The 24,542-nt window shown below is 39.3% G+C and overlaps 1 protein-coding gene across 1 annotated transcript in view; it reads left to right on the top strand.

Annotated features, from left to right (window-relative positions):
• The window catches only part of INTS7 (integrator complex subunit 7), a 48,830-nt gene extending 25,873 nt beyond the window's left edge, over nt 1-22,957 (top strand). Inside the window, exons 13-20 of the mRNA XM_060754314.2 lie at nt 591-797; nt 5,361-5,555; nt 7,318-7,421; nt 9,125-9,193; nt 13,338-13,470; nt 15,062-15,160; nt 21,282-21,467; nt 22,340-22,957. Coding sequence (XP_060610297.2) covers nt 591-797; nt 5,361-5,555; nt 7,318-7,421; nt 9,125-9,193; nt 13,338-13,470; nt 15,062-15,160; nt 21,282-21,467; nt 22,340-22,642 — 1,296 coding nt within the window. The 3' untranslated portion in view covers nt 22,643-22,957. The remainder of the gene's footprint in view (nt 1-590; nt 798-5,360; nt 5,556-7,317; nt 7,422-9,124; nt 9,194-13,337; nt 13,471-15,061; nt 15,161-21,281; nt 21,468-22,339) is intronic.
• The last annotated feature ends 1,585 nt before the right edge of the window (nt 22,958-24,542 follow it).

Below are 24,542 nucleotides of genomic sequence, written 5' to 3'. Positions count from 1 at the left end.
GTTGTGGCTCTTGAAGTTGAAAATATGGAATGAGAGATTATAGTTTGTGTACATGTATGGAGATGGCCTGTATGGGGTTCAGGAAACATTATTCTTGAACTTTGGATGGATTACTGTTCACATCACTTGCAGCCAGAATGGTGGCCATGGTGGCTAAACATTAAAAGATTGCGGTTTGGCATTGGTTGTTGTTGTGTGTCTTCAAGTCTGTTCTGATTTATGGAGATCCAAAGCGGGATTTTTCTTGCCTTCCTCTGACTGAGAGCGTGTGGCTTGTGTAAGATTACCCAGTGGGACTCCATGGTCAAGCAGAAAATCCAATCCTGATCTTCCAGTGTCCTAATCCAAAATTCAAGCCATTACAGTATATTGACTCATGGCGATGGTTAGTTGGAGCATATTTCTTAACAAATATAGGGCAGGGAGGAAGACACTCTGACCAAGTTTTAAAAACCTTGAGTTTATTCATTGCAAGATTGATTTTAACCTCCTCCCCTTTATTTCAGTCTGTATTCATTACTATTCTGTTGTTTTGGTAAATACAGAGAGGCTTGTGGTCTTTCAGTTACAATCTCTTGTTTCCGTTGTAGGGTAACCACGGCATGGCTAGAGAGCTCTATCAAAGCTTGCTGACTCAGGTTGCTTCGGAACACTTCTACTTTTGGCTGAACAGTTTGAAGGAGTTCTCCAATGCAGAGCAATGCTTAACTGGGCTGCAAGAGGATGATTACAGTTCAGCACTCTCTTGCATTGCTGAATCGCTAAAATCTTATCACAAAGGAATAGCATCCTTAACGGTGAGTGTCATTTTCCGTCCCAGCAGAAAAGTGAGGAACAGCCCATAGGTTTAGGTATCTTCTACCACTCTCTCAAAGAAGCAGGAAAAAGAAAAGACTTTTCAGCATTCAAAGATAGGGTAGCTGTCCTTACAAAGTCAGTCTTTTTATTACTTACTGCGCCAATAGACATGATTTTCTTTTACTCTGCTTCATTGTTGCATCTGCTCCAGCCCTTCCATATATTTTTCACCATTCTTCTCTTTACCTGTTCTTAGCTTTCTCTTCTTTTATAAAAGAAAGCACCTTCAGTCTCGCCCTCTAAACTTTTAAAAGCATCTCTGGCCTTCCCAGCATCTCTATCTCTCCGCTCCAAATCAGTTTCCCCATCTGTGGTGGGAGATCAGAAATCTCTACTGGGAGCTCAGAAAAAAGGAATGGGAGTATAGGAGTGAGGATGCTAATGCATCCAAGTGCTGTCACCTACCAACCAGAAATGGACCAGTGGTCAATAAGGGAAGTGGCTTTGGAGAGAATGATGAGAAAATGAGCATTCTCCACCTCAAGGAAAGGGCCCCCCAAACTAGCAGCGTGGTTCTGAGCTATTATATGCCAAGAAATTATCACTGCAGCAGATTCACTCATGCCAATGAGAGAATGAAAAGGTAAATAACTGCTCCTTCTCCCCTTCTTCAAGTCCAGTAGCATGCGGCTTTGCAGCCAACAGCGTAGATCACTTTATTGCCCAGGGATTATTAATTATTATTTTATTTACTCTATTTGTATCCCGCCTTTCTCTACCCGAAGGGGACTCAAGGGGGCTTTACATATGGCAACTATTCAATGCCTTTGGACAACAAACAGAATACACTTAAATTAAAATTGAAATTAAAATTAAAATTAAATGCACGTTAAAACATATAAAGACATATAAAACATTGTCTTCACTATTAAAATCAATCGTAATCCAGGGCCATTCCAAAGATCAGTTGTACATATTTTGAGACTAATATTGCACTATAGATTAGTCTCCAAAGGCTTGACCCCAGAGCCAGGTTTTCACTTTCCTTCTGAAGGCCAGGAGGGAGGGAGCTGCTCTAATATCAATGGGGAGGGTGTTCCACAGCCCCTCGGCCACCACTGAGAAGACTCTGTCTCTCATTCCCACCAGACGCGCCTGCAGCGGAGGCAGGACCAAGAGCAGGGTCTTCTCAGATGATCTTAATCGTGATGGTTCATAGGTTTAAGCTAGGTGGAGGGGCTAACCCAGTTGACATGGACATGTGGGGAGGGGAGGCCTTTTCTTCTGATACTAAGGATCATCATTAGGTCACCAGAAAGAGACCTGACAGAAAGAGAGGCCTTGGTTTCCCAGTCTGAGGTATCTCAGCCAGGTCACCAGCCAAGAAGTTTTTTTTAAAAAAACAAACCCCTGCCGTATCTTCCATTATTGTATCCATTCCAATCAGAGCCCTTTTCTCTAGGCACAAGAGTTGCCAAAGAAAATCCCAAACAGTAGTGCCAGTTTAAGACATGGGATCAACAAATCATTGCAACTTCTCTTCTGATGACTTCAGCCAGTCCTAGTGCTTTTCAGTTTCCAAACTTAGAGCCCAGACCACTTTCAATACCAGAGCAATACATATTTGTTTAAAGTCTAATAAGTGAGGAAACCCCGATCTGACTCAGACAAGGAGGTAAATTTCCCCCACTTCCATTTGTGACTCATTTTGATAAGCATTGCTAACATAGATTTGGGAACCTCTGAGAAAATCATGTCAAACTTGGTGGCAGATTTACATCATAATGGGTTAGTGGTACCTCTTGCCTCAGAGAAGAGCTGTCTTTCTAGGGGAGAAGAATGAGAATGAAGCTGAAATGTAATACCAAAAAAACCTTAGCCTTTGTTCCAAATAAGCATGCTACTGGGGTGCTTGGGACACACAAGAGGGCCTTCAAGCATAATATCAGTAATCAGGGAAGTTCTTCAGATACTGCTATCTCAGCCAGTCATGGTTTTTGTGGTCATCATCAGCACAAGGAGTTATCTTCAGAAAGAACTTGGAAGTCGGTATAGTAAAGGGTTAGCCTTAGCCTCAACTAGATACACTCCACAGTTGCAACCAATTCCAGGACCAGACACTTTTTAGCAATGATGTTATTTGTTTCAGCATTCAGCATATCTGCTTAGTAGTGTGGTTGTTAATAAACTGAGCAAAGGGACAGTAACTAATTTTACTCAAGCAGTCATGTCATTGGTAATTTAAATAGTTTATTCAAGTACTCGTATCAAGTAGAAATAACTAGTTTTGGGGAGGACTGTTCTGATGCCTGCATTATTATTATTTTATTTCAAAGTGGCACAGAGGAGGGCAAGTACGAGCAATACCAATCTTGGCTGCAATTTGAGCAGTTTCTGATTCCTCCTGTAATAACCTGCCAAGTGGCAAACTTCCTGTCTATAAAATAGCTTCCTTCTCTTGTTTACCACATTTAATCAAATGCTGCATTTGCTGAAGTGGAGCTATTTTCAGCATATAGGAAACCTTTAAGCAAGAGAAGCTAACTTTTCTTGTGACATTAGGAATATATTTATAAGGAGTTGTGTATACTTTATATTTTGGATGCATGAACAACACAATTTGCATATCATTGACATTTAATGCGCTGGAGGCTTAGTTTCAGCATCTTATATAACATTATTCTCTCATAATTCATTGCAAATGTGAGAAATGCCAAGTCTACCACTTTGCCGTGAAATGGCTTTAGGAAATAAGAGAGTATTGCATTTGGGCAATTGAAATTTGGGATCTAATTCCTTCTCATCCTAGAGTCTAAGAAGTGACCTTGAAGCTAGTCACAGTTTAACTGTCTCACAGGTTTGGTCTTGTGCCCTAACCTTGGAGGAAAAGTGAAATACTTAGGAAATTTAAAAATTGTAGTTCTCCACATTTGCAAGTTTAACTTCTGTGGATTTGGTGATTCATTGATTTGATTGGTAAGGTTTTTCAAAGCATGTCAAGGTCCCTGACACAATTCTATAGTCTGCTTCTGGAAGTTGAACGTAGAGTTGGACTGGAGGACCTAGAGTAGGTCTCTTCAAACTGTGGCCCTCCAGTGTTTTGGACTTCAGCACCCAGAATTCCTGACCATTGAACAAGCTGGCTAGGGCTTCTGGGAGCTGGAGGCATGTGACGTGTTTTTATGAAGCCTTGAAAAGACAGTCTTTTAATTTGTTACTCTCACTGGGCAAATAGTGATTTGACTGTTTTTTGTGTCTTTGGCTTTGCTCTTTGACTGTTTATTAGCTCAGTTCCCAGCATCAGCACAACTCTAGCAAATGCATTAATTGAGAAAACACTGCTGCAAAAAAATGAAAACAAAAAACAACAGAAAACAAGAAACAGAGCTATGTAGCTACATACCCAGAGAAGTCTACAACTACCTTAAAGATTCTGAGGTCAATCTTGAGTGAAAGGCTGGATATACATTCAAGAAATAAACTTAAATAAATCCTTAAGGGCTTCCTGACAATCCTTCGCAAATACACAGCACCACTATATTATTTATTTATTTATTTATTCCGCCCTTCTCATCAACAAGGGGACTCAGGGCAGATTACAATGCACATATACATGGCAAACATTCAATGTTGTTTTTATTGCTTTTGTGATGTCTTATACTGTTTAATGTTTTTTATCTATATTATGTTTTATGTATACTGATTCGTTGGAAACCGCCTTGAGTCGCCAATTGGCTGAGAAAGGTGGTATACAAATACAGTAAATAAATAAATAAATAAATAAATAAATAATGTCGTTTAGACATACAATGTATATAGTCAGAAAAAGGGGCAATTTAACATTCCAGCTTTTTCCGGCTTTATGAGGGTATGCTCAGTTCCGGCCTGGGGAGCTGCTGCTTCACCGTCCATTTGTGACACCGGGTCCTTTGATAGAGTACTTCCTCATTCTTCTGCACGCTTCTGGAAGGTTTTATGGTGTCGTAAATTAGTTAAATGAGCCTCCCCTCATAAAGTGGTACCTAAATTTCCTACTTGACAGATGCAGCTGTCTTTCAGGCTGCATAGGTCAACAGCAAGCTAGCCTATTAATGGTCAGGAGCTTACTCCGATCTGGGCTGACGTCGAACTCATGACCTCTCGGTCACTACTGATTTAATGCAGCTGGCTATTAACTAGCTGCACCAAAGCCCGGCCATAATGGTATGTATCCCACTCTTCTCTGTCCTTCAGACCTTCTGCACCTAATTACATATTGCTTAGGCTGTACACTGAAAAATGTATCATTTATTTTTCTTTTTGCTTGAGATAAGGCAGTGGCCACATTATATTATGTCAACAAAACATTTTTGGGAAAGTCTCAAACAGCCTTGGGCACTTGTGGAAATCCTTGGTCTTGTTGAACATTTTTGAAAATTTAACATCATGGTTGGTCTAGGCCCAATAGGGTTACATATACAAATTACTTCTGAACTATTGAAAGATGGGCATTTACTGAAAGATTTGCTTTCCATCCAATTATCTGCCTCCAAGTCATATTTCACCTATGCCTTATTCCTCAGGCTGCCAGCACCCCACTTAACCCTTTGAGCTTCCAGTGTGGATTTGTCAAACTCCGGATTGATCTTCTCCAGGCCTTTTCTCAGCTCATCTGCACCTGCAACAGCCTGAAGACTAGTCCACCACCTGCCATTGCCACAACAATTGCCATGGCCTCAGGTAGCGACCTCCAACGGTGTGGACGGATCTCCAACCAGGTAGGTCCTCTCCTCTGATTTTGCTGTCTTTGTGGTGTTCTAAGATACGGGAAGTCGCTGAATAGTTTATTAGCGGAATATGAGATTCCTTTTGCAGTCAATTGTTAGGATAGTAAAGGTCATCTGTACATATAATATTGATCTTACTATCTAGCTTTATAGTGGGATAACAGCAGGGAAGTAGCAATAATCCACAGGTGAAAGAAGTCTGGGTACACATGTAGACAAAAAAACAAAACAAATCACAATGTAAACAATGTTAATTATTTTCATTGACACCACTGTTGGAATGAGCTGTTTAAAGCAGTTATCTGTCTTTTCATGAAGCCTTTCCTTCTTTATATTTCACAAAGGTTCATACTGAAATAAATTGGCCAGGTTAAAGGCTAATTTTTATCCCCCTGATCTATTTATCTCCCTGTTACACTGGTTGATTTGCTAAAAGAATCCTAGCCAGTAGCTTTGTATTGATTTAAAATAAATAAAAATATCAGTGATAACCTATGTATTAGTTATTATATATTTGTGTTTAAATTCCCGTAGAACACTCCGAAATGTACAAAAATGATATATTGATATTGTATGCTGCTTCTCAGAGCATTCGGGGCGCAGCGTGTTAAACCGCTGAGCTGCTGAACTTACTGACCAGAAGGTTGGTGGTTCTAATCTGGGGAGTGGAGTGAGGTCCGCTGTTAGCCCAAGCTTCTGCCAACCTAGCAATTCAGAAACATGCAAATGTGAATAGATCAATAGGTACCGCTCCGGTGGGAAGGTAACGGCACTCCATGCAGTCATGCTGGCCACATGACCTAGGAGGCATCTATGGACAGCGCTGGCTCTTTGGCTTGGAAATGGAGATGAGCATCACATCCTAAAGTTGGACATGACTAGACTTAATGTCAATTGGAAACCTTTACCTTTACCCTGCAATTCAGTACACAAGGAAGAGTGGTAGTAACCATAACACAATCTTTAAAAATGCATGAACAAGTCCTGACATTTGAACAAATTAATAATAGAAGAAACAGGGCAGAATTTTTGAAAAGCACTTCAATCTCCAGATTACAAATCTCTGGCAGAGTTCAGTGGCATGCACCAGCCTTTTAAAGGCTAGAATAGGTCTAGTCAAGTATGGGGAGAATATTCTATAGAAGAAGGGAAAAAACCTGCTTCTAAGAAATACTTGAGAAATGCAGGTAGGTACAGGAATTGTTGGAAATGGTTCAGAAAGCAAGGCAAGACATGGATTGTATAGTAAGGACAGAAGCTTAAGAACAAATCAATAGAGAAGAGGAAACTAAACTTGGCAAGATTCAAAACAGAAGTACCTACGAAGAGAGCAAATTAATCTGAAACACAAACAGTGAGTTCTAACTGGATTCTGACCAGCCTGCTAAGAGCCTCTACTATGTCCATTTGTATGACTGGTGGAGATTGGAAATACAGAAGGCAGGGAAATTCAACAAGATTTAGGTGAGGCTGGAAAAGTGGAGTTATAGAGTCATTCCTCCCAGGACAGATGAGATGGTATCTACACCAGAGCCTTGCCAATTAGACTAGGGAACTGAAGACTTAAATCAGGGGTGCATGTGTGATCTTTTGTCTTTATGACCCAAAATTAGTTTTAGAAAATGGGCAGAGAGAGAATGGCATAGCGGAGAGTTGTAATAGCTTTTCTCCACTTTGTTCTGCAGTCTATCTAATGAGTCATGAGCAGTGATTTATTTTTCTCCGCCTGTACCTCTCTCCACCCAAACCACAGATGAAGCTCTCCATGGAAGAATTCCGCAACTTAGCTGCCAGATACGGAGATCTCTATCAATCATCCTTTGATGCAGACTCAGCAACTCTGAGGAATGTGGAGCTGTATCCTGCAGTTTAAAATGCCCTGTGATTTTCCTCAAAGGGATGTAGCTTCAAATGAAGGATTTATTAGGGAAGTTCAGGAGGGCACAGAACCTGGGGTTCAAACATAACATAGTTTTCACATACCAGTTCCCTTTTAAAAAGCAGAGTCAGATATTTTGTCAAATTCTTCTTACTAAATCAAATATTACTCTATCTAATTTGGCAAAGTCCACTCAATTCCAGCCATCAATTATTTATGGCTTTTTAAAGTGTCAGAGAGAGAGGATTTCCCCCATCATTCTCCCCAAGACTTTTCCCTTCTTTGTTCAAGGTATTCAACCTGAAACCTTTTTTCCATCACAAAAGAAGAATTTCATATGGAATTGGTTTTGGATTTTGCTTGGCAAAGAGCTATGTAAAAAACCCCAGCAAGAATCTGTTTACCTCTTCCACTTTTCTTTTTGTTTAAGAGGCTTATGTGAAAAACTTCAAAAAGTTATGGAACCCCTTGGAAGTTTCTGGGAGCTTAGTCCAGTGGTTCTCAACCTGCAAGTCCCCAGTTGTTTTGGCCTACAACACCCAGAAATCCTAGCCAGTTTACCAGCTGTAAGGATTTCTGGGAGTTGAAGACCAAAACATCTGGGAATTCACAGGTTGAGAACTACTACTGTAGTCCAAAAAGTAAGTTTTCCTAGTTCTGAACGAATGATCTACTGTCCTCTTTCTTTGGCACTGAGAGCTGTTACTGCACCTGAAGTACCAGTTGCATGCATGTGCACATGTTTGCTCCAGGCTGCAGCCAATGTTCCTAAACACATTCTCTGAACTATTCACCAGACCCTTTCAGGGTCTTTCACAGGTGATGAGAAACAACTTTACTTTCCCCTAGATCTCAGTTACAGCTTACACTGCTTTATCTGTGCATAACAAATGTGATTTTCCCTTCTTTTCTTTAATCTCCCATGACGTATGCAATATAAATCAAAGAGCCCAGAACTGACTAAATCTTACTGCCATGTGTGCATAGGGTAGTCAAGATGCTTGGCACCACATAACAGCATTGTTCTAACACTGAAAAACTATGGTCATCTTGCTGGTTCAGTTCAACTTCAATTTGTTACTGGGTCAGAAACAGGCAAATTGTGGTTAATTGAAATCACGTGTTGTCAAAGGCTTTCATGGCCAGAATCACTGGGTTGCTGTGAGTTTTCCGGACTGTATGGCCATGTTCCAGAAGCATTCTCTCCTGATGTTTCGTCCACATCTATGGCAGGCATCCTCGCAAGTTTCCAACAGACCTCACAACCTCTGAGGATGCCTGCTATATATGTGGGCAAAATGTCAGGAGAGAATGCTCCTGGAATTGAAATTATGTTCTTTGCAAATGAGTCATGATGAGAATCGACAGTTTTGTCTTGGATTGGTTCCGTAACCCATACTTTAAATTAATACAATTTGGGACAGTTTATAAGTCATAATAAACTGAAGTTAGTTTACAGCAGGAAGTAGAGCCTACCTTTGTTCTTTGCCCAACCGTGCCAGAGGGTAAGAGTGAAAGTAAACACTTGTATTGCTGAACTCAAATTCACAGTGAACTATCATCTCCCTGTCACCACCCTGTAATTAAGACCTTTAATTATAATAACTCATGGGTATTGCATTATGTACAATATGAAGCAGACTTCACATATTTTATGTGTTAACCTTTAACTTTACACCAGACAACAGCAGAGTTGCTTGTTGATATCACATGCAATTGAAGCCCTGATCTTAGATCCTGACTCTGCAAGGTAAGTGTGATGCAAACATACTTTCTTCAGCCCCTTATTACCAACATTTTTTCTAATGGCCATTTAACCAAATTCTTGCTCTTCATCTCAAAGGTGCTGCAAGATCTCTCTGCATATTGAATATTGTGTGATTTCCTCCTTAGCTGTTTCAGTTCCCTAAATGAACAAGATAATTAATCTCTTGTGCACTTTTATTCATATGGTTGCAGTTACACTGGGGATGTTGCCAATATAAGGCTAGCACTAATAAAATATCCCCTTGGGCCTGTTCTGATTTCTTCTGCTATAACAGGTGCTTGATCAGATCCTTTGAGATTAAAAACTGGGGAAAAAATATTGTGGCCTCATAACAGCTCACTTTAACATGGAAATCTCAAAATGTACCAACACACAAACTTCATAAAAGCCCTAAGAATTTAATGTCATGTAAATGAGCTTCAGAATCTCTACTTTCCTTTTCTTCGGTATTGCTGTGAAGAGGCAATCAAAATGTTAGCTTTCAATCACCTGCAGCTTGTTATTCACCCTGGTCTGAAGCTGATTAGAATAATAGATCATAAGAGTTGGAAGAGACCTCATGGGCCATCCAGTTCAATCCCCTGCCAAGAAACAGGGAAATCACATTCAAAGCACCCCCAACAGATGGCCATCTAGCCTCTGTTTAAAAGCCTCCAAAGAAGGAGCCTCCACCACACTCCAGTGCTGAACAGCTCTCACAGTTAGGAAGTTCTTCCTCATTAATTAATCCTAACTGTGGTTTAAAGGAGAAAATGGAGCCACCCCACTGCAACCCCAAATAATGCAGCCCCTACAATTTTTAGTTATAGAACTTTATTTTGTATACTAAAGTTCCATGTATTCCTTTCATCATTTCTTTATTTTGCCGTCGTCATATAATGTATCCCTCTGTTAGTCATATAACATCCCTACTCTTGGTTTGAATGCAGCCATAGTTTCTCTGATCTTGTAGAAGGGGGCCTAGTTCTTCTTTCCCCCCATTATTTTAACTGCACCTAATGTTATAATGGTTCTTTTTCTTTTTAAAATAGCTGAACTGTTGCATTCTGTCTGTCACTTCTCCTGTTTGCTTGTTTATTTATTTATTTGCAGCATTTATATGCCGCCCTTCTTGCCCCGAAGGGGACTCAGAGAGGCTTACAAGATATATTTTCATACAATATATTGTATTATTAGCATAGTACAATATCAGTATTATATATTTCTATATTGCACTATACCATTATATTGTAATATTATTAGTAATATTACATGTAATGTAAATATATAATTATTATTATAATATTGTATTATCATTTCTAGTATTATATTATATTATAATATTATAAATATTATATGTATATACAATATACTATATTATATTATTAGTAAAGACGAGATGGTTTGCTTCTTGTTTGCCCTTAATGGCCTGAGGAGTCTCACTTGTCATCCATTGAGGCTTTTCTTTCTTTTTAGCTGCAGATAGTGTCTTTTTGCAATGTTCCCTAATAATGTCCTTGGTTTCAATCCAAAGATTGATTGATTGATTGATTTAATATATCTCCCATCTTTCTCCTGGAATGATTCTTCTGGTTTCATCTACCCACCCACCATGTTTCTAATTTTTGCTGCTTTGCAGTGAGTTTGCAAATAGGACATATTTTTACACTGTAATTATATTGAGGCTTTATGTCCAGTTGAATGAAAAAAACAGGCTGATGGATGGATACATAGGATTGACATTGGCTTAATTTTCTCACCAGCCGTAGTTTGTATTTCCAATTATCCCTTTCCTGTGTCATCCTCAGGCCTACAAAATTCAGAGTATTTCTTCTCTCTCTTTCATTCTCATTCATATATATATACACTAACATACATATACAACATACATACATACAGTATGTGTACATTAATACATTTGGAGGAACAGAAGCAGCAGTGTTTTTATTCTGCTCTACAGTCCAAATGTTTCCCTTTTCTCCCAGGAAGGAGGTGAGAAAGGGAGGTTCTTGTGCTGTGTTACTAACAAGTTACAACTCACAATGGATGGATTTTGCAGAATTGACATTGTCCTTTTGCCAGCATAGCAAATACAATATAAACAGATGTCGTGCATGTGTCACTGCTGGGTTGTAGTTGTAAAACAGAACACACATGCTGTCTTTTAAGTAGTGCTTCTCTTGGATTCAGTTCATTGCTAAATGTGGTACACAAACAACTGCCATGCACATGTCTCCACATGTGTCCAGAGAGCAAGACACATATAGAGAAATCTTTATGGAAATATTACCATAGTTACTTGAATCTAGTGCTTACCTATTTTTGGCTAAATAACCTTGCCAAAATTGGGGTGCAAACTAATTTTGCATCATACAATAATCTTAGTGCTGAGCCAAAGCAAAAGGGGAAATTGCTCCTGGAGCTTTTCTTCAAGGGATGTCATGTCTAATTAAGTGGCCACGGCTCAGTGCTATGGGATCCTGGGATTTGTAGTTTGGTGAGGCATCTGCATTCTTTGGCAGAGAAGGCTCAAGATGTAAAGCTACAGCCCTCAAGATCCCATAGCATTACACCAAGGCAATTAAAGTGGATTCATTCTACAGCATAAATACACCCAAGGTTTTCTTTTCCATTGCTGGAAACTGTGGTGTTCTAACACTTTTGTTTATAATTAAGGAATTCTAAGTAGGCAGCAACAGTGATGCACAGCTTTTTTTGGCCAAATTACAAAGAGCACACTTTTTGCTGATGCACATTATGTTCAGGAGCTGCCATGAGTCCCCTTCGGGGTCGAGAAAGGCGGGATATAAATATAGTAAATAAATAATTATTTTGGTTTCAGGGTATTGAAAATTGAGATGCAAATTAGATTTGGTGGCGCATTTCAGGAAACATTAAAAGGACTGGGAATGTGTAAATTAAACATGTTGATCTGAATAGCGCAATTGATTTTATCATTATGTTAAAAGCTATGGTTCAGAAGATGTTTGTTACATTGTGGAAGCTGTTGAAGTAGGCTGTGCTGATTCCTTGAGATGTCATGTTTACCATAGATGTGGATACTGTTTATTTTCCACATACAGCAACATGTATTTGGTTTTTAGAGTCAATATTGTCCATAGAAAAATAAAAATCAAAGTTGCAAGTAAACTTTTAAGTTGATGTATTTAACAGCAAAAAACAACCAGTGATGTCCATTCCATGGACTTATTCAAACTTTCGGAGATCATGTCACTTCACTGTTTTCATGCCCTCCCCAGGGAAATCAGACAAGCATCCACCCTTATAACATTCAGGAAGGAACTGAAACCTTTGCTGTTTCAGCAGGCCTTTAATAATGACTAAAAGTATAAGCCATCCTATTGGACAGGATTTTTAATAGTTATTAGAACTGTAATTTATAGCCTGGATACTCTGGTCATAGGAATTACTAGTTTTAAATGGCCTTACATACTGGTTTTAGAGGGTTTTATAGTCTTTAAAATTATTTATTTATGTTTATAGTATTGTTCTATATTGTTTTATTAATTGATATGTGATTATTGTTTGTGTTATATTTATTGTATTTGTTTGTTTTGCTGTAAGCCATCCCAAGTCTGTGGAGAAGGGGGTAGGATATAAATAAAGATTATTATTATTATTATATTCATTAATGTGCAGAATAAGGAACTGTGTTTTAGAAATTCTTGTTCATTTGAGAGGTCAATTTTTATATTTATTATTTATTTACAGTATTTATATACCGCTTTTCTCACCCCTAGGGGGACTCAATTGTCCTATTTGAGTAAATTGTCCTATTTTAAGTGATCTAATGTAGAGCAATCATTTCCTTTCCATCCTCTTGCTATTATTATGCAAGGTGGCACACCTAGAAAAAAAAAGATAGGTCCTTGCAGATAACATGAGGGTCTTCCTCCAGGAGCAAACCAAGAATGGGCAACTTTGAAGTCGATGAACAGACTCAGAAGTGGAATGGGCAGATCAAAAGACAACCTGGCAAAATGGCACCACCTAATAATATTTTTTTAATACCACTATTTATTCTGTCTTTTCTTCCAACCAGGAGGATTAAAGTGGTGTGTAGAAATACCCAAGGCTCTGATGGCAGGTTCGAGAAGATATACATTGGCATTAATTTCTTTTTTAGCTTTCAGGAATATGGTTCTGCAGGAATGGCGCATGCTACAAGCGAATATGAAAGAAGAATGATGTCCGTATTCAGTCACGTGTTGGAGGAAGTGGAATCACTGAACAGAAAATATACCCCTGTGTCGTACATGGCAAGTAATAGCTGTCCTGCCTTCAAGGCTTCTAAATACTGGTCTTGTACATTTCCTTATGTCAAGAAGTCAGATCTGCTGGTTTTTCATGACAGAATGGCTTTTTAATGTCCAGAAAGAAAGTGATTTCTTTTGTTCTGAGAGTGTATTAGTTTTTATGACTTGGATTTCATATTGGCAGCGTAACTTTAGAAGTGACAAATCAGAAGTAATCTGCAATTCATTTCCTGAAACTGTACGAAGGTAGAGAGCAGTGCTTGGCCCTTTGCATTGAACTGATTCACAAATATTTACTCAGGTGTAATCCAGAATTCACTGAGCAAAATGTGCTGCTATGATGGCTGCCAAGCAGGAACCATCTGTGGAAGCTCGCTAAACACCATCTTGAGTTTACTTGTTAAAGGTGATGGTGTTTCAGTATTACTTTTGACCAGGGCAGAGTGTCCCTTATTGAGCCCGGTCATTGAAGAACGCACATGCCATTGGCTTTAACTCCAATGCAAGGTGGAGAATAATGTTCTTTTGTTTGAGTGAGCTTATTCTACTGCCTTGTCTTGGAACTAGGGCTTCCAGTGTTGATTTCTATTTGCTCTCTTTGAAAACAAAACAGGATTTTGGTAACTTTTGTACACTTTGAGCACAGAAACAGGCAAATTTTGTAGTCATGTGAATGTCTGCAGAAAAATTAAAATAGTGCTTGAGCACAAGCATGCAATGTAGCAAAGCATCCTATAAGTAGGCTTTTCCATTGGCATCTGGTTGCCCAGAATGAGAAGTTTCATACTAAACTTGATAGGCCATTGGTGTTATCTAGAAGTCTGGATCATGTGATTTTAATGTTTATATTAGATGTTTTAATTCTATGCCTTCATATTTAAATGTTTATTTTTTAGGTTAATGGTCTTACTGATTTTAATGCATGGTTATATGTTCATTGTTTAGATTTTATATGTATGTTAGGCATTGAATTTTGCCATTATGTTGTAAACTATTTCAAGTGCCCCCCCTGAGATGAGCAAAGCGGTATAGAAATACAGTAAGTAAACAAATAATAAATTATGTTCATTTCCTCTGGCCACTAGAGTCACAGGAGCACTCCTCACCACATATTGCATGACTGTTCTCCGAAAAGTTTTAGAATTTCCTCCAAGTTTCCTGTTCAGTTTTTTTCACTTTCTAAGAACACCTGATGTTACTTCACTCCTTGTCAACCCTTCCTTTTGGACTGCCATGTGTGGCTGCACATTTGCCTCTTGATGATGTCAGACCCCCACGAAATATTTAAAAATCCCAGAAATCAGCTTTTACTTTTTTGTCCTGTAATTTAATGATAACATTACATACCTAGGAAAAGTTCAGAGGAAAGAACAATATTGGGCTATCTCCCAAATTATCTGAAAGCTGTACCGGAAGGCAACTGGATTTACTGGGGAGCTTTGCAATCTCGGTATCTTCCATAATCTTCATGGTGGTTTGTCTTAGTTTTTTAAGTGCCAGCAACTGTGGCGATAACCCCTAAAATGTGTGCTGCTTCCTATCCCTGCAATAAAAAGGATTAAGTCTGATCTGACTTGGCATTGTTTTGTTCCAGCACACGGCTTGTCTATGCAGCGCAGTCATTGCCTTGCTGAAAGTTCCCTTGTCGTTTCAGAGGTATTTTTTCCAGAAGCTGCAGTCAACTAGCATTAAGGTAAGCTGTGCTCGCACTAGATTTGAACTACAGTTAAAGAAAATAAATTATACTTCAAAATCCATGTAGTGACAGGCAGGTGAAAGAGTAGGAAAACTAGTGATCCAACTGTCTAGTTACCGGGTTGCTGTGAGTTTTCCAGGCTGTATGGCCATGTTCTAGAAGCATTCTCTCCTGAGGGTATCCTTGGGGGTTGTGAGCTCTGTTTATAAATCTGTGGAATGTCCAGGGTGGGAGAAAGAACTCTTGTCTGTTTGAGGCAAGTGCGAATGCTGCAATTGATCACCTTGATTAGCATTGAATAGACTTGCAGCTTCAAGGCTCGGCTGGTTCCTGCCTGGGGGAATCCTTTTTTGGGAGGTGATTAACTGGCCCTGGTTATTTCTTGTCTGGAATTCCCATTTTGAATGTTTTTTATTTACTGTCCTGATTTTAGAGGTTTTTTAAAATACTGATAACCAGATTTTGTTCATTTTCATGATTTCCTCCTTTTTGTTCAAATTGTCCACATGCTTGTAGATTTCAATGGTTTCTCTGTGTAGTCTGACATGGTAGTTGTTAGAGTGGTCCAGGATTTCTGTGTTCTCAAATAATATGCTGTGTCCAGGTTCATCAATTGCAGCATACACACTTGCCTCAAACAGACAAGAGTTCTTTCTCCCACCCTGGACTTTCCACAGATAAAAAACCCCACTTTCTTTGTTTCCAACAAACTTCACAACCTCTAAGGATGCCTGTCATAGATGTGGGTGAAACATCAGGAAAGCTTCTGGAACGTGGCCATGCAGCCCAGAAAACTCACAGCAACTCAGTAATTCTGGCCATGAAAGCCTTCGACGCCACATTGAACATATTTAGTTCCTTATTGTCTGCAAGTGAATATGTTACCATGATATCTTCCTGATTCATAACTAAAGGAAGGGGATCTTGAGCTATAAAACTATTTTAAAAACAAACCTGAAGCAACTGTTCCAAGCTATTAGCATCCAGAAATAATATCCATTACATTTTATTATCTTCCGTGCAGATATGTTAATTCAAAACTTGTACCTAGTTGTAACTTCTTCCTCACATGAATTTCTCTTTGCAAAGAATATGTGAAGGAGCAATTCTGTCCTTGCCTATGAAGTGCAGCCTGCTACTCCTATGAGGGAACTACATCAGTTTTCTGACAGGTGTGTGGAAGATTGTGTCTTGCACTTCCACTGCCATTTAAGTTCTCATTGCTTTTCAAAACACTTACTTCGTCTGGAAGAAACATATTGCCCAGCCATCTTGATTCTGTAAGACATGGAAGGATAGTGGCGACAAACCTATTGTGTTCTTACAGCCTAGCAATATTACTCTAGCTGTATTGTGCCAGTTCACAGCAAGGGTTGAACAAAACAGGGTATGCATATGTTTTGCCATATGGGGCAGGGAGCAGCATGGGGAGAAGGAGCATTTCCGTTGGATTAACTCTGTACCGCTGCTCTAAACAGGTTTGGATAGCAACAGACACACCCTTCGATTATTTTCTATAGTTTTTCTTTATTTTTCTTCTGGCTTTTTTAAGACTGGGGAAATTAATGGCCATAAGCAATAACCCCATGCAGCTTTTTTCCTCTTAGATGGAAACTATTGTGGCTGGTTGGCTGGACTTTCATAGAGCTAGGTGCTTGATGATACAGCATTCATGGGGATTGCAAAGGAGGTGGGCAAGAGTAGAAAAAGAAGATGGAGCTGAAAACTGGACAAATGACTAAGTAGTAAAGTGAAGTAGTAATATGTATTCTCGAAGGCAACCTCACAACCTCTGAGGATGCTTGCCACAGATGCAGGCGAAACGTCAGGAGAGAATGCTTCTAGAACATGACCATACAACCCGAAAAACTTATCACTGGTCTACACAACCCCCACTATAATGGGCCCTCCTCCACAAATAATCTGTCTCTCTTTTATCTCACCCGAGTTTTTAATTAGTTTTAATTAGTTTTTATTTTAATCATTACATGTAGTCTGCCCATTGTCATTGTGATTGTGCTTATTGTAATTTTATATTGTTATGTATTCACATGTTTTATGTAATTATGATGTTTATTGTTCATGTTTTCGGTATTTATTTATTTATTTATTTATTTACGCCATTTCTACCCCGCCCTTCTCACCCCCGAGGGGGGACTCAGGGTAGCTAACACAGGCAGTAATTCAATGCCAACAGTATCAATAACAACAATATAACCCAACAATATAAAATCCTATTACATAACAATAACAGTGATATTAAATAAATTACATAATCACATAGACCAACTCTATTGTAATTTGTTGTTTGGGCTTGGCCTCATGTAAGCCAGTCCGAGTCCCCATCGGGGAGATGGTGGTGGGGTATAAATAAAGTTTTTTATTATTACAACAACCTGAAGTAGTAATAGGTGTAGTTGAAGTTCTGCCTGAATGCCTCCCTGATAGGAATTTTCCCCTCTTTCCCCCATGAAATTGTCCTTCAGTCTCCTAGCAAATAGTCAGATGTTAAAATCATTCATAGAATCATAGAATTGGAAGAGACCACACGGACCATCTAGTCCAATCCCCTGCCATGCAGGAAAAGCACAATCAAAGTATCCCTGACAGATTGCCATCCAACCTCTATTTAATAATTTCCAAGGAAGGAGCATCCACCACAATCTGAGGCAAAGAGTTCGACTGTTGCACAGCTCGTACAGTCAGGAAATTCTTCCTATTGATCAGGTGGAATCTCTTTTCCTGTAATTTTAACCCATTGCTCTGTGTCCTAGTATCACGGGCAGCAGAAAACAAACCTGCTCTCTCTTCCTTATGACACCCTTTCACATATTTTACATGGCAATCATGTCTCCTCCCAACTTCTCAAATCCAGAAATCTTCACATTCCATTATAATTGCTTCCCCCTTTCTGTATTAAACAATGTTTTGGCAACTGAAGGGAAATTTAATTTGGGAGGAGAATTCTTATTTGGGATCAATGCTATAATTTTGCTGCCCTCCCAAAGTGACACCCATCTATATAAATAAAAATGTATTGTTCATTAGTGGGATTAACGTAAGTCAAAAAACACTGGACAAATTGACCTCAGATTTGGACACAATATACCAATCAGGCCAACAAGTGACCATCACTCATAAAAACACTGAAAAACACAGCAAAAGAGATTTAAAAAGCAAAAAAAAAAAACACCCCAAAATTACATTACAACGCATGCACAAAACCACACACACACACATACATACATATACACACACGCACGCAAACACACATATACACATATACACAGACTGGGACACAGCAACACGTGGCAGGGGATGGCTAGTAACTCATAATTAAGAAGAAAAATAATGTTGGTGTTGCACAAAAGTAATATTCAAGTTGTATAGGTGTATGATGTACAGATGTGCTCATTTCTACAGTCATATTTCTGAAAGAAATGCCTGAAGGGAGTCTGTGCTCATTGTTCATTTCCACTTAATGCTGGTCACTTCAAAACTTTGGTGGCATTACCAAGCTGGGTGGAGCCTGTGAATTTTTACCTTTTTTACGCAATTAAATTTGATGGTTTGACATATTTTGATACTCATTAATGTACTCTTTAAACTCTTGTGGTCTATTTTATTGCTCGATTTTTCCTGTCCTGTTTTAATGGTTGGTTTTATTGACTGTCTGTTTGGTTCAACACTGCTTCAAATGCTATTATGCCTTTAGCCTCCTATCCTTCCTATAAAGTAGTTAGGCTTCTAAATAAATAGAAAGATCTTCTATACTAATTAATATTGAAAAGAACCAGTCTATCTATGCACAGTGGTACCAGATTGCATATTTTCTTAGTTGCTTGAATCTAAAGATTCATGTTTTTGATTTGCACATGTCACATACAGATACTACAGTTGTGTGGTGATTCTGACTGTACAGAAGATATACTGTGTTCAAGTGCTGTATTATGAAGAAACAGAAATTAAATTCTCAGATAATGCCTTGAATATGTATTGTCGAAGGCGTTCATGGCTGGAATCACTGGGTTGTTGTGTGTTTTCTGGCTGTTTAGCCATGTTCCAGAAGCATTCTCTCCTGACATTTTGCCTGCATCTATGGCAGGCATCCTCAGAGGGTGTGAGACCTCGCAACCTCTGAGGATGGCTGCCATAGATGGAGGCAAAATGTCAGGAGAGAATGCTTCTGGAACATGGCCATCCATCCTGGAAAACACAACAACTCAATGCCTTGAATAGTTTTCTTATAATCATAGAGTTGTGGATTGTAGCAGGATGTCATTGGTGTGTAATAACAAACAGGACAACCTTACTCTTAGACTTATAGATATTTAAAAGATGCGGATTAAATACATTCAATTTATGGAATATGTGTATTTTATGTTTTGATTGAGCGCTAATCTGGTTGGGAACAGCTGCACTACATTTTCTCTTTGGAGCAGGCATACCAAGTTTCGGACTCCCTTCTTTTAATCAGTTGACTGTGTAAATAACAGCTGAGTTAATGTGTTTGAAGTTGCTGAAGTATATATACTTAACAGCTGTTGGAGTAAAAAGTTAAGGGTTCTTAACAAGCAAGAGGGCTTACCAGAAGATTGCAGATTGTTGCAACATTCATGCCCAGTGCACTTTCCTCCAGTTGGGATGACTAGAGTTACTTTCATATACAATTATAGCAATGTATGAATTGTTCTTCTCTGTCTTTATTCCAGGGTATTGCTTTAAGGCAGTGGTTCTCATCCAGTTTACCAGCTGTTAGGATTTCTGGGAGTTGAAGGCCAAAACATCTGGGGACCCACAGGTTGAGAACCACTGCTTTATGGCCCCAAACATGGACAGAGCAAGCTGCATAATGCACACAAGTGTAAACACGCACCATTGTCCCTGGTGGTTAGGTTAAAAAGGCCACTGCAAGTATGATGTGCCTCTGAATGCTACAACTTTGCTCAGGGAGTAAACTGTGGATATGGGTCATTTGCACCCCACTGCTACAGAGAGTATATATCTATGCCCACAAAGATTGTGGGCAGACAGCATGCGTACCCCCACCCCCTTCTTGGCAATCTCCTCTCCACTCCCATGCATTCTGGACTAACAAACCTTTCCCTTTTTAAAACACAGCTGGCTAGAAACCCTGTCTTTTAAAAGTTAAATGAACTATCTCATGCTTAGATAGTAGATGTAAGATGTTTTCATTGCTCACTGTTTCACAAATACAGCAGAATTAAGTGGAAAACTACTATAACGTGGAAACATTCCAGGTTGCAAATCAGGGAAGCAGTTGTGGAATAATCACAGTCCTTTAAAAATACTTTCTGCATTTCATAAATGTAGCCATGTATTGTTCTCTTGACCTAATCACCTGTGGCCAATTTGTACTAGCACAAACATTAATGAAAAAATCAAGAGCACTAAAAACACAGGAGACCTTATAGAGTATAGACCCATGGCTCCCATCCTGTTGTCCGTGGACCGCCAGTGGTCTCCAAGAACTAAAATATGGTCCATGGCCTCAATGTTACTGCACCGTTGCAATGAAAGCAACTAGTCTCGCGAATCCCTCTTACAGTGCTGAAGCTTATTAAATATGGTTTTCTATGGGCAAGCAGATGGTGACTACTGGATAGCATATGTTCAGTATCAGAAACTAGAGCTGATGTGGTCTATCCAATGCAATTTTCTGAATCGGCACCCTAAATAACCAAACTGAATCTAAAGTTGACCAAAAACTGATTCTAATCCTTTTGGTACTAACGTTGGAGAGTGGTCCCTGGTAAAAAAAAAAAAAAAAAAAAAAAGGTTGGGAACCACTGGTATAGACAATCCTGTTGTACAATCATATAATATAAGTCACTTTTGTTAACAAAATGGGTGATTCAGTGACAAGGCAGATACATCATGGAATACTTTAAAAAGTTGCATACAGTTAGTGAAATTAATTCTCATTTCACTTATCTTAATTCTTATATGGAGAAGTACAGTGGAAAGTCAGATGAATGCAGGTAGATTTTGAACCAGTCAGATCAGTTTGCGAATGAGCATCTGTTTCCTTGAATGAAATGTAATATTTTAAAAAGAAACAAACAACTTATTAAATATGAATCTTGATCTGTTTCAGCTTGCTTTGTCCCCATCTCCACGTAACCCTGCTGAACCTATTGTTGTTCAGAATAACCAACAACTGGCCTTAAAAGTAGAAGGAGTGGTTCAGCACGGCTCCAAACCAGGGCTTTTCCGCAAAATTCAATCTATCTGCCTAAATGTGTCTTCGACACTGCAGACCAAATCTGGGCAAGACTACAAGGTAAGATGAAGAATAGAGTCATAAATTGTCCATAGTTATGCTGTCTGAAATGCATGAGAATATGGATCTCTGATCTTCTTTAACTTGTTGGCTAGCAAGATTTTTCTTCCTTTGTTTTACTGTGTGTGCAAGCTTCTCTGGGAATGTTGCATCATTGGAAAGTCAAACTCTTGAATAGGAGTTGATGTAGATGCTGCAGATCACATTTATTTACTTCATTTCTTCCCTGCCTTTCTTGACCCTGAAGGGGACTCAAGGCAGCTCACATATCTGACAAAACTTCAATGCCACACAGGCAGACAGTAAAACACATCTCATCAAAATATAAACAATCTAAGTAAAGAAACAATTTAAACACATATCAATCAATCAAACAGATTGAAAACCATATAAAATACCAAGTCATGATCTCATGTCCAATCTTCATGGGAAATGCCCCCCCCCCCCCCCCGGACCCAGTATATTATTTACTTGGGAGAAGGAATGCATCTTGGAAGTAAGGGCTGATGCAACAGATAATTCTTTTCTTCAGTTGCTGTTTTGGCAGTGCTGCTGAAATGTCCTAGCATTGTCCTCTGCTGAGATCACACAGCTGTGTTGCAATGGGAAACAAATGTATTCCATTGAGAGAACGCTGATCCCTTGTCATGACCAGTTGGTGGTTCCCAAACGCTGGGTTTTAGATATAGACACTGACAGCTGAGCAGTTTTTGATAATTGCATTTTGGCTAAATGGAAGATGTAGCATATCGCTGTATGTAATCCTTTTCAGGAAATTGTAATGTTGTCTGAGCAACCAACATCCTGTGTGGCAACTGAAGTCTTCTTTAGAGACACATTGTAAGTTATTGTCCTGATGTTTCATATTTCAGATGCCCCTTGATGGTTTGACAAATGAGATGGAGCAGATGGTTGAGCCCCACAATGATTACTTCAGCACACAGTTCCTCTTGAACTTCATCCTTGTTGGCACTCATTGTATCACAGTGGAGTCTTCTGTTAGAGATCTCAATGGCATTATATGGAAGACGGGGCCCAAAACCACTCTGTTGATTAAGTCACTTGAAGATCCGTACTCACAGCAAATCCGACTTCAGCAGCAGCAAGGACAACAGTCATCACAGCCACCACAGCTGCCCCAGTCTCAGCCGCGAACGGCATATTCCCGCTTTTAGCAAGTTAGAGGCATTCCATTTATCTTGATGCTGTCATTGACGCCTCAAGATGTCTGCCTTTCTTTTTTTAAGGGCAACACATTTTGTTACATTCAAACACTCACACTCCTTGTTTTTCTTAGGCCCAGTTCTCACCTGTAAAATAGAGAGTGATTCTGCATAGAACCAGAACTATCTCCATGTGGCAAACTAGTTGGAGGGATGGTTTGCCACAGAGTTCCAGCGGAGTTCCACTATGTCACTTAACTTGCGGTTTAGACTGTTGTGGGGGAAATTGCAAAAACTGAATAAAAGCTTAGTTGTATTTTTAAACAAGATTCTTGTGACCGTTCTCATGTGGAGAGACATGGATTGGAGAGGACTGAATCTACCTGGAAATTGGATTGCTGTGAGTTTTCCGGGCTGTATGGCCATATCCTAGAAGCATTCTCTTCTAAGGTTTTGTCCATATCTATGGCAGGCATCCTCGGAAGTTACCTGCAACAGATGTGGGTGAAACGTCAAGAGAGAATGCTTCTAGGACATGGCCATACAGCCTGGAAAACTCACAGCAGCTTGGTGATTCCGGCCTTTGACAACACTACCTGAAAATGTTGGCTTCACCACATAAATATCTGATCCTACCACGGTGAAATGTATGTTTGAAATGATGTGATGAAATCTTGTCACATTGTGTAATTCAACCAATCACCTGGGCTTGGGATAGCGTTTTCAATCTACCTCACAAAAATCTCCTATGAAATGGTGCTGTAATGAACTTTCCCCATCCGTATATCACTAGTGAGAGCTCCCCCTTGGAAAATAGTGAGTCACCAGGGATGTCTGAGAGAACTGTCTGGTTTACATGCTGCATACTGCCTTTTTGAGCCATTAAGTGAGCACTTCTGGAGCAGCATGAATTCTGATGCTACATTGGAGCCCTCAGTTCAGGTGAAGATTTATGTGTATGTCAAACTCAGGCTGTTCTCAGTGTTACACAATGCCTCTGCAAATGTAGAAGGTTTGGTACAAATACCCAGACATCCTCTCTGCATAACTGTAAATAATCCCATTAAATGTTGTCGAGCTAAAAAAAGGATAGCATATCCTTCCAGTGATTGAGAATAGTGTCCTTGTATGCTTCTAAATCTTATGGCTACACCCTTCACTTGCTTTATATAACAAAAATATTTAGGGGTATCCATGTTTATATAACAATGCTATGGAAATGCCAGCTGAAAAACAAGATGATCTAGTTTTACAGGAAAGGACATTTTAGGCCATGGGAGCGGTTTCCCATCTCTAAAGGAAATAAAAGCCCAAATTGGTTTCATCTCTAAAGGGTGGGAAAGCTTTGTGTTAGACAAATTAAAAAGTTGGTATATAAAATTTGGATAATAAAGGGCACATACACCCATACTGTTAGCCGGTGCTTTTGAGAGAAGGAACTCTTTGGAGCTATAGAACACCAGAACCAATTGGCACCTTTCAGCAGATATGGACTCTAACTCCAACCATCCTCTAACCAGTTGGGAAGACATTTCTAAAGTAAAACAATGATTACATAGACTTGCACACTTTGCCTACACACTATAATCTAAAGGGGATGTACTTTATGGTGGATTTCTCAGTAATCTCATACAGGGGCCCCTATAAGGCCTTGAAAAGGGGTGGATGGGTAATCTGTCTCTGCTACTTTAAGAATTGACTAATAGATGTAAAGGTGTGGTTCCCAACCTGTGGTCTGTAGACCACCAGTGGTCTGCAAGAACTATAATATGGTCCACAGCCTCAACATTACTACACCGTTGCAATGAGAGAACTGGTCTCATGAAACTCTCTTATAGTGCTGAGTGTTAACAAAATCCAAGGAAGGATAACAACAAAGTCCAATCAATTTTTTCTTGTCTTCATTTTTATG

Source organism: Anolis sagrei, chromosome 1 (assembly GCF_037176765.1).
Source record: "Anolis sagrei isolate rAnoSag1 chromosome 1, rAnoSag1.mat, whole genome shotgun sequence".
NCBI classification, from domain to species: Eukaryota; Metazoa; Chordata; class Lepidosauria; order Squamata; family Dactyloidae; genus Anolis; species Anolis sagrei.
This window is presented reverse-complemented; position numbering and strand designations above follow the sequence as displayed.